The 10,561-nt window shown below is 58.7% G+C and overlaps 1 protein-coding gene across 1 annotated transcript; it reads left to right on the top strand.

The window, feature by feature from the left end:
* Positions 1 to 606: 606 nt before the first annotated feature.
* Positions 607 to 6,767, top strand: RAB26 (RAB26, member RAS oncogene family). The gene is made up of 9 exons (XM_055561515.1): positions 607 to 1,009; positions 2,087 to 2,197; positions 4,649 to 4,690; positions 4,780 to 4,846; positions 4,973 to 5,025; positions 5,403 to 5,468; positions 5,551 to 5,607; positions 5,695 to 5,771; positions 5,874 to 6,767. The coding sequence occupies exons 1-9, from the start codon at positions 815 to 817 to the stop codon at positions 5,974 to 5,976; spliced, it is 771 nt and encodes a 256-aa protein (XP_055417490.1). The 5' UTR covers positions 607 to 814; the 3' UTR covers positions 5,977 to 6,767.
* Positions 6,768 to 10,561: the final 3,794 nt, after the last annotated feature.

Here is a 10,561-nt window from a genome sequence, read left to right on the forward strand (position 1 = left end):
CCAGAAGACAGAAGCTCAGGGGGAGAGCACCTGGCCACCTCCACCCTGCCGCTCAGCCTGGCCCCTACGTCCTGCCTCTGATAACCAGCTGTCAGCTGAGCCCCAGGTGGCGGGGCGCACCCCGGTTTGTTTGCCAAGCACGGAGTGTTGGAGCTTCCTGGACCTGCCTGCCCTGGAAGGGAGGGGGCGGTGCCGCAGCAGGCCAGGTGGCACCTCCGGCTGAGATGGGATCGAGTCCCAGATGCCCATCCCACGCAGGCCCGCTGCCTCAGTGGCCCCGTCTCTCCTCGTCCCGGGCCTGGAGGTAGTCCGGGGGCGGGGGTCACCCGGGCAAGGGGCAGCGCGGGGCGGGGTGGTGCACAGTAGAGGAGCGACAGGACGCCGAGTGCTCGGTCACCCAGGCCCACCGCCCCACACCCGCACCGAAGCCCGGGTGCAGTTATGGAGAGGGGCCCTTGGGCGCAGGACAGGGCGGTAACGTCCCCCCAGGCGCAGAGGCGCCGGGATCCGGCGTTCCTGGACCGGGCCCCGGGCCCCGCCCCCAGGGCGGCCGTCTTATTTACATGACCCCGCCCCTTGGTGGCCATTGGCGGCGGCGGCGGCGGGAGGCCGGGCCTGAGTGGCTGCGCGGCCGTGGGGCGGCGGGGTCGGGGCGGCGCGGAGCCTGGCGCCCGGGATGTCGCCGCCGCCGCCGCCGCCGCGGGACGGCTTCGGCTTCTGCTCCCGGTCTGGCTCCGACGGCGAGGGGAGCAGGGCGTCCCGGGGCGCGGCAGCTGCGGCGGGAGAGCACTGAGCTCCCGCCAGCCCGCCCGCCATGTCCAGGAAAAAGACCCCCAAGAGCAAGGCGGGCAGCGCACCCGCTACCTCTGCCCTGCCCGCCGCCAATGGGCCCCGGCCGGTGCGACCCGGGACTGCGCGCCCTGGCCCCGAGGCACCGCCCAACGGGCCCCCGCAGACCGGCCGGTCTTCGATCGGCGGCGGCGGCGACTTCTACGACGTCGCCTTCAAGGTGAGACGGGCACCCCCAGCCCCAGGCGATGCGAGTGCAGCAGGTGGCGTCCGGCCCGAGCTGAGCGGGGAGGGGATCCGGGGAAACAGTGCAGGGCCCTGCGGAGCTTCAGCACGGAGCTGGCTCCCTGAGCGGCACCCCGCAGCTGGCAAGGCTGGCGCGGTGCACCCCGCGCGCGCGCACACACACACACACACACACACACACACACACAGCTGTCAAATCCGGGTTTGGGATACCCAACATATGGCAAGGCTGCCCCCTCCCCCTCCGCGACCCCCACCCGGCGGGCAGGGCCGGACAAGAGGTCGTGCGGAAGTCAGAGCTTGGCAGGTATCTTCTCCTTATTCCCTGATGCTCCTGCCCCTACCAAAGGCCCCAGCCTCATCTTCCCATATGTTGCCTTCTCTGGCCCACAGGGTCTTCCACTCTCCTTTTAGGGGGAGAGACTAGGAAGAGGTTCGAAGGTTGGGTGAGGCACGCTGGGGCCTCCTTCAGGCCAAGGCAGAAGCTGGTGAATCCTGGGCGGTGGGGGTGGCAGGCCCATCCTTGGGTTTGGGAACCTTTGGTAACAGACTGGGGGAGGGGAGAAGGTCTTGAATGCCCTTGAGGCCCACAAACTTAGCCTGAGCCTCTCCCCACACAAAGATCTGACCCTCACTTGGCAGACTCCTCTAGAGTCTTGCTGAGACTGGAAGAAGCCCTTGGGCGCAGAGCCCCCACCCCCACCACCCCAGGCCTCTCAGGAGGCCCCCAGTGACCAACACTCTGGTTCTGCTCTCCATGAAACTCCAGTTGCTCCCCTTCCAGACTAAGCATGGTGTCCAGGTAATGCCCTGCATGAAGGCAGCAGCTTCTGTCCCCCCACTGATGGAGAGGGGACAGAACCTTCTAGAAGAGGCAGTTAGAGGTCCAGGCCCTATATCTCCCCAGGCCCTGCTGCACCTGCAGACCTCCTCCACTCCTGCCCCTCACCCACAGGCCCCCTCTGGCCAGGCCAGCTCAGGGGAGACTGGCCCCTCCCCTGGAGGGGTTCCCAGATACCCAGGTGCCCTCTGCCCTTTCCCCATGCCCCAGGTCATGCTGGTGGGGGACTCAGGCGTGGGGAAGACCTGCCTGCTCGTGCGCTTCAAGGATGGGGCTTTCTTGGCGGGGACCTTTATCTCCACCGTGGGCATCGACTTCCGGGTAAGAGAGGGGGCTGACATCCCAAGCACCAACTGGGCCCAGCCATGCCCTGGGCCCCTAACACCAGCTCATGGCTTCTTGAAACACCCCTGGCAGCTGGTTCTCCATTATCCCTGTGGGACTGGCAGCCTCATGAGGTGGAGCCCCAGGCTGGCCCACCTGGCTCCCACAGTCAAGATAGTTAAGCTGGGACGCCTTCACCACCAAGCTGCCTGCTTCCCAACACCTCAGGGGTCCTGGGGACAAGTGGCAGGTGTATATGATTGAAGCAGAGATGGTACCCCTGCATCCTGGGCTGGAACGACCCTGGGGCCTGGATCTTATGCCTTGAGGGAGGTGTGTCCTGGTGCCCCCATGGGAACTCAAAACCCATGGCCACTGGGGAGGCCAGCGTCACTGCCCCACTGCCCAGAGGGGCCCTGAGGTGCTAGGTCCTACTAGACAGATGGCTGTGGCGCTTAAGCACACCCTCGGTCCCAGAGCCAGGAAGAAGTCCTTGCCCTTGGGCGGGGAGGCTTTTGGGAAATGATCCCTGCCCCCCCCTGCCCTGACTGCTTTCCCCTGCTAGAACCCCCTCACCACCTCACCCCTGCCAGGGCTGTGTCCTAGGGTCCTTCTGGGGGATGGCCCTCAACTCGGCTCCCCAAGAGCCCTCGAGCACCCCAAGCAGCCTGCGGGATCATGGGGGACCACAGCCTTGGGCCTGCTGGGCTCTGGCACCCGTCTGAACTCTGTGTCCTGGGGTACTGATGTGTTGTCAGCAAATCCCAGATTTGCATTTTTCTCACCCTGTAATTAGACTCAGTCTGCGGAAGGTGGGGAGGGAGGCCCATTCTGGGGACGGGGGCGGGGTGGGGTGGGGTGGGCGGAGCTCCCTCTGGTCTGGGGAGCCGCTCTCTATCCCCTTTGGGGTGGGGGGGCAGAGCCCCTCACGTGCTCTGGGATGAAGTAAGGGCTGAGGCGCCAGAAGCGGAGGTGGCCCTGGCCTCACCTCCCCCTTGTCACCTCTCGGCTCCAGGGCAGGCGCGGAGGGAGGTGAGGCAGTTTGGTTCACACCCTGTTCCGGGCGCCGGGGAAGGTGGGATGTCCCTGCAGCTGGACAGATGGCTGCGCCCGTTCCCTGGAGACCCAGAAACACCCCGACAGCAGGAGCTGGTGCAGAGGGAGGAAGTGCTGTTCCCGGGGCCTCAGCTGGTGACTGGCAGCCCCCGCCCCCACCTCGGCAGATGGGAGCCAGAGTTGAGCCACTTCCTGCTCTAGTCCTGAACTGGGAGGGCTCCGCGAGGGTGCATCACCAGTCAGCCCACAGGGCGCGCCCACTGGGGCCAGGTCCTGGGCTCTGCGCTTCCCGCTTGGAGCCCGTCCCTAGGGGGCTGCAGAAGAGAGGCTTTTAAGTGACCACTTTAGCCCCGCTCCGGGCCGGACTCAGTTCTGTGTGCTTTGCACACAGTGCTCGTAAAGTAATTGGCAACCGTGTGACGGGCACCCTGGCTATCCCCATTTGTGGATGGGGAAACTGAGGCATAGTGTGGGCAACAGGCCTGGAGTCACACAGTGGGGGACTCCAAATAAGCCCTGCAAGAGAGAGGTGCCGGTGGCCCGGGGGCTAGGGGCAGAGAACTAGGGAGAGGAATACAGGGTGAAGCTGAAACGGTAAGTGGGCACAGGGAAGCCAGCTGAGGCTGGCACGAGCTGGGCTGAAGGAGAGGGGATGGGCTGGGGGTGCAGGTCAACAGGCCTCAGTGACTGGCCACCAGGGTCCCTGGAGGGCAGGGGAGCTGGCAGGGATGTGTGCCAGGCCTCCCTCCAGGCTGGGCAGAGGAAGAAACACCTGGCCCAGAGTTGGACACAGCTGGCCATGGAGGGGGGCAACCTCCAAGTCCATCAGGATGGCCATCTGGGCGGGAGTGGCCTGGGCACCCGCTGTGCATGGGCCGCCAGGAGGGAACTCAGATTCAAGGGGAGTTGACTCATTGGAAAAGACTGATGCTGGGAGGGGTTGGGGGCAGGAGGAGAAGGGGATGACAGAGGATGAGATGGCTGGATGGCATCACTGACTCGATGGACGTGAGTCTGAGTGAACTCCGGGAGTTGGTGATGGACAGGGAAGCTTGGCGTGCTGTGATTCATGGGGTCGCAAAGAGTTGGACACGACTGAGTGACTGAACTGAACTGAACAGTTATCTGCAGGTGGAGGGCAGGAGGTGGTCAGAGAACCAGGTGGTGGGGCCTGAAGGCAGAGTCTGGCGAGCGGAGGCGTGGGGTGGTGGGCTCGGGGGCACACCGGAGCTCTTCACCTCAGGTTCAGCCCTGGCCTGGCGCTGCCTGTCCCCCCCACCCTATCCACTGCCCCCCGACCCCCAACCCCACCAGAAGGGCACGGGTCCTTGGACCCTAGGGGCACCGCCACCTAGGATGGGCCCTCGCTGGAGCTGGCTGGTTGTGTTTCAGAACAAAGTTGTGGACGTGGACGGCATGAAGGTGAAGCTGCAGGTGAGGGGTGATGTGAGGTGGGGGGTGAGGGCAGGGGGCCCCTGGGAAGGCCCGGACAGCGCTGATGGCTGCATGCGCCCTGGCCACAGATCTGGGACACGGCTGGCCAGGAGAGGTTCCGCAGCGTCACTCACGCCTACTACCGCGACGCCCATGGTGAGCACGGGGCCACGGCCCCCAGGCTTCTGCCCCAGGAGGGCACCCAGGGTACGAGGGGAGCAGGAGGCGGGGGTGAGGGGCGGGTGCTGTGGGCTCAGAGGTCCTCACTGCCCTTCCCCCCAGCACTGCTGCTGCTCTATGACGTCACCAACAAGGCCTCCTTCGACAGCATCCAGGTCAGAGGCTTCCTTCCGGGGGGGTCAGGCGGTGGGGAGACAGGCCAAGATGGGGCCACCCACGCCCCCAACCCCCTCCGGTACAGATGGCCTCAGGGTCCCAGACTCCTGAGGACCCTCCTGACAGCGGGGGAGGGGGAAAGACGACCCCACCAGGTGCATGTTGAACAAGCAGAAATGGAGGTCCTGGGGGACTTTCCAGTCCAACAGCTTAGATGAGGGAGCTGTTGGGCTGCCTGTGCATGGCGCCCAGGGAGCATGAGCTCCGGGGCCCCTCTGCTGGTCAGGCACCATCAGGCACACCGGGGGTGCATCCTGGAGGGGCAGGGGGGCCCGGAGCGCTGGCCTCCAGCCTGGCCTCAGCTCCGCCCCTGCAGGCCTGGCTGACCGAGATCCAGGAGCACGCCCAGGACGATGTGGTTCTCATGCTGCTGGGGAACAAGGTGGGCACTCTAGCCTCGCAGGGGAGCCGGGGGTGGGGGTAGGGGGTGATGGGGCCAGCTCTCACCAAGGTTCCTACACCAGGTGGACTCTGCCCAGGAGCGTGCAGTGAAGCGGGAGGATGCGGAGAAGCTGGCCAAGGTGAGCTGGGGTGGGGTGGGTGGCGGGTGAGCGCCCAGGGCTATGGCGCCTGAGCCGCCCCTGCCAGGCTGCCCACGCTGTTTGCAGGACTACAGGCTGCCGTTCATGGAGACCAGCGCCAAGACGGGCCTCAATGTGGACTTGGCCTTCACAGCCATAGCCAAGTGAGTCCTCGTGGTCACCAGGAGGAGCCCCAGACCCAGGGTTCTGCACCCCCTCCTTGGGGGTCCAGGTTGCCCCATCCCACAGTTATCCCTGCCCCACAGGGAGCTGAAACAGCGCCACACCAAGGCCCCCAGCGAGCCCCGCTTCCAGCTGCACGACTACATCAAGAGGGAGGGCCGGGGGGCTTCCTGCTGCAGACCCTGAGCCTGTGGGGCCTGGCCACCAGGCGTCCTCCTGGAAGACTAGACAGTCTACAGCAGTCAGTCCCAGGCTGAGCCTCACCCACCCCTCATATGGGCAGTGATCCAGAGCCGAGGTCCCAACAAATGGGCTGCACAAAGCCAGAGCGTCTGCAGTCCTTCACCTGCTGCTGCCCAAGGGCCTTGCCCCAAGGCAACCATCTTCTGTACAGAGGGACACCGAAGGGTAGACTCCCAGGCCCCTGGCCCTCTGGCCACGGGACTCTGCCGCCTCCATCCTCCCATGGGTGCCCCCAACTTTCAGGCTGGGCTGCAGCACCCACACCATATGTATAGTGCCTAACTGCCTAGAAAGCCATTGTCTTCAGCTGCACTCGCTGCCCAGGAAGGAAGGGGCAGGACCCTGCCCACACCTGGGGCAGAGGGCTTCACCACCAATCCCATCCTGCACTGCACCTCAAAGACAACTGCCTGCTGCCAGCCCCCCAGTGGGAGGCCCCGGTTCCACATCAACAGGGTCTTTCAGATTCCCATGGAGGATGCCAAGGCTATGGCTTTGTAACGCAGTGTTCAGCCCATGGGAAGTCACGGAAATGTCAGGGAAACCAGGACCACCAGCCTTGCCTGTGGACCAGGGTACCACTTCAGCAGGCTGACACACAGCCTGGGCTCAGTGAGGTCAAGTCACAGGGGTGGGCAGAGCATTCCACCTTGTGCTAAAGAAAAAACTCCAAATCAGTCTTTTGATCAAAAGCTTTTGTTTCCGGTCCTAGTGAATAAAGTTTGTTTTCTGGAGTGCCTGCCTCGTCCATTGAAAGACAGCCACAAGCTCTGGGACCATCCCTAAGGAATTAAAGAGTTCACGAACTACCCCAAGGCAAAGACAACCCAAAAACCTAGAGAAGGTGGTCCTGGTAGGTGGAAAATCACTGGCATGAACTTCCATTTTCATGTTGCTCCAAGACTGCCCAGGGATGAGCTGTCATCCCAGGGAGTCCTCTGGGGTGCTAACAGGTGTGATCACACACATGCTGGACCCCAAGAAATCTACCAAGAGGTTGAGAGGTAAAGGTCTTCTACAGCTTCTTCAGCCTAGCGCTAGGCTCACGGCCCCTACCTAACCAGGGCCATGGAACTCTATCCCTGCCTTGTCCAGGGTGACTTCTGCTGGAGCCCCTGCCTCACCATCACCTTAACATGGAATTGTTGCAAACTGGGAGAAACAAACTCAACAGATTAAAAAGGCAGGGACTAAATGCTAGTAAAAGGATTATGGCAACTAGAGGCCCAAATGGGGGTTAAAAACCAGACAATACTCAATAACATCCCTTTAAAGTGCAGTCTAGACAGTCAGCACTTGGGTTACCCCATCAGAAAGGATGAGGCCACTTGGCACGGTCGTGTATTTTCTTTTACTACCCCAGTGTCATGATGTAACACACCTCCTTTGTTCAGCTAGGAGGAAGAACAAGGCCAGCCTATTATTAGTCACTTTATCAGCCCAGGAACTTAAGAGACGATGAGGGTCTGCAGTGAATTCCAGGTGGATTCACTCATGGCAGACAGGGTGGCCCCACAACAGAGAGCTCCAACCCCTGCTGAAATGAGGCCAACTGCCCTTCTCCCCCAGGGTGGGTGATGTTATAGACGGTCATACTAGGTTTGTTTGGTTACTCAGTGTACACTGTCTCATAAACAGCATGGTCTATACAAGCAAAGGCCACAGCTAATCCTGGGAAAGAGGGGTTGTAGTCTGTTCAAGAGGGCAGTTGGTTTATATCCAGACTACAAAGAAATAGATGTCTGGGAGGGGTACAGTCCTGGGGCACTGCTGTGGAATCAAGCCACTTTAGCAGTCTGCCCGGGCAGGGGTTCTGGTGCAGTTTGAGAAGATCCCACCACTGAATGTGGTTGTATAAGCCTTTTCAAAGGCTTTGGCGGAGGCAAAAACTGTACTAGGTGCTTGGTGCCAAGCCTACCCAGGAGATACAGATCCCATCAGGCGCGCTGACCTTGGGGGCACCACCATTGGCAATTTGATCTCTGGTTGCTCTGCCTTTCCAAAACCCAGTTTGTACAAGTCCTCAGTTCATGTACCGCTGAAACCTTGCTATCATGTGAAATGAGTGCAGTTGTGCTGTGGTTTGAACATTCTTTAGCACTGCTTTTGGGCTTCCCTTGTGGCTCAGCTGGTAAAGAATCCACCTGCAATGCAGGAGACCTGGGTTTGATTCCTGGGTGGGGAAGATCCTCTGGAGAAGGGAAAGGCTACCCACTCCAGTATTCTGGCCTGGAGAACTCCATGGATTGTATAGTCCATGGGGTCACAAAGAGTAGGACACAACTGAGCAACTTTCACAGGGAACGGAATGAAAACGGACCATTCCGTCCTGTGGCCACCTGTTTTCCAAATTTCTTGACATTCAGAGCAGTACTTTCACAGCATTCTTTCAGATTTGAAATAGCTCAGCTGGAATTCTATCACCTCTACTAGCTTTGTAGTAACGTCTAAGATCCACTTTACTCCAGGATGTCTGGTTCTAGGTGAGTGACAATACCACCCTGGCTATCCAGTTAATAAGACCTTTCTGGTATAGTTCTGTGTATTCTTGCCACCTCTTCTTAATCTCTTCTGCCTGTTAGGCCCTTACCATTTCTGTCCTTTATCCTTCCCATCCTTGCATGGAATATCCCCTTGATAAACTCCAAATTTCTTGATGAGATCTCTTAAGTCTCACCCATTCTATTGTTCCCCAGTATTTCTTTGCCTTGGTCATTCTCACAGCCCTCTGGTACATTTCCATTGGTCAGAAAGCGATTTGTGATGGAAGCGCCACCATCCATCCCTCTTTGGCCCTCACTTCTGGGCCCGGGTCTCCTCAGGGGCTGTCAGAAGTAAAAGGGGTGGGGTCAGTGTCGTCGGTGCGAGTCAGGACAGCTTCCTCTGCTGGCCCATCTGCCCTGCTGCTCCCTTGCCTAACTTCGGACCTTTCGGTGTCCATGGCAATGAACGGTGGCTACTTGTTTTCAAGCTGCAAGATCTCAGCCCCATACTTTATAGGGGATTGTTACATGCTTTACAGACACATGGCATTTTGAATGTTTCCTTCCCCTGAGCTTCCCTGATAGCTCAGTTGGTAAAGAATCCACCTGCAACACAGCAGACTCCAGTTTGAATCCTGGGTCAGAAGATCCCTTGGAGAAGGGATAGGCTACCCACTCACAATATTCTTGGGCTTCTTTGTGGCTCAGCTGGTAAAGAATCCGCCTACGTTCAACACTTGGGTTGGGAAGATCCCCTGGAGAATTCCATGGACAGTCCATGGTCACAGATTTTCTTGTCAAGCTGAGTCAAGGCTAATGTGTTACTGTTACTTGGGGTTTAGGAGGGTTGAAGGTGTGGCAAATTCTTTAAAATTTTTACTGAAGTATCACTGACTTACAATGTTTTAATTTCTGGTGTACAGCAAAGTGGTCCCATCATACATCTCTCTCTAGACCCATCCATGTTGCTGTAAACAGCGTTTCATGTTTTACAGCTGAGTTAACATTGAAAGAGTTGGGACACGTCAACACAGGACGTGTTGGACATGACTGAGTGGCTGAACCGAATATCCCATGGGCTACACACTTCACGTGGTCACTACCTGACCACGAGCTGACACGAATGAGCACATAGTATTCCACTGTGAGACGAGGGGTTTTGCTCATAAGCGTGTAGCACGTGAAATAAGCATGCTAGCAAAAGTATGCTCAAAACCCTCCAAACCAGGGTTCAGCAGTATGGGAACCAACAACTTCCAAATACACAAGCTTGGTTTCAAAGAGGCAGAACAGAACTGCCAACAATCAGTGGATCATGGAGAAAGCGAGACTGCCAGGAGAAATAACCTCAAATACGCAGATACCACCCTGCCATTAGGAACTAAAAAGCCTCTTGATGAAAGTGAAAGGAGAGTGAAAAAGTTGGCTTAAAGCTCAACATGCAGAAAACGAGGATTATGGCATCCAGTCCCATCACTTCATGGGAAATAGATGGGCCAACAGTGGAAACAGTATCAGACTTTATTTTGGGGGGCTCCAAAATCAGTGCAGATGGTGACTGCAGCCATGAAATTAAAAGACGCTTACTCCTTGGAAGGAAAGTTATGACCAACCTAGATAGCATATTGAAAAGCAGAGACATTACTTTGCCAACAAAGGTCCGTCTAGTCAAGGCTATGGTTTTTCCTGTGGTCATGTATGGATGTGAGAGTTGGACTGTGAAGAAGGCTGAGCGCCGAAGAATTGATGCTTTTGAACTGTGGTGTTGGAGAAGACTCTTGTGAGTCCCTTGGACTGCAAGGAGATCCAACCAGTCCATTCTGAAGATCAGCCCTGGGATTTCTTTGGAGGGAATGATGCTGAAGCTGTAACTCCAGTGCTTTGGCCACCTCATGTGAAGAGTTGACTCATTGGAAAAGACTGATGCTGGGAGGGATTGGGGGCAGAAGGGGACGACAGGATGAGATGGCTGGATGGCATCACTGACTCAACAGACGTCTCATTGAACTCCATGAGTTGGTGATGGACAGGGAGGCCTGGCGTAC

This window comes from Bubalus kerabau, chromosome 23, assembly GCF_029407905.1.
Source record: "Bubalus kerabau isolate K-KA32 ecotype Philippines breed swamp buffalo chromosome 23, PCC_UOA_SB_1v2, whole genome shotgun sequence".
Lineage (NCBI taxonomy): Eukaryota > Metazoa > Chordata > Mammalia > Artiodactyla > Bovidae > Bubalus > Bubalus kerabau.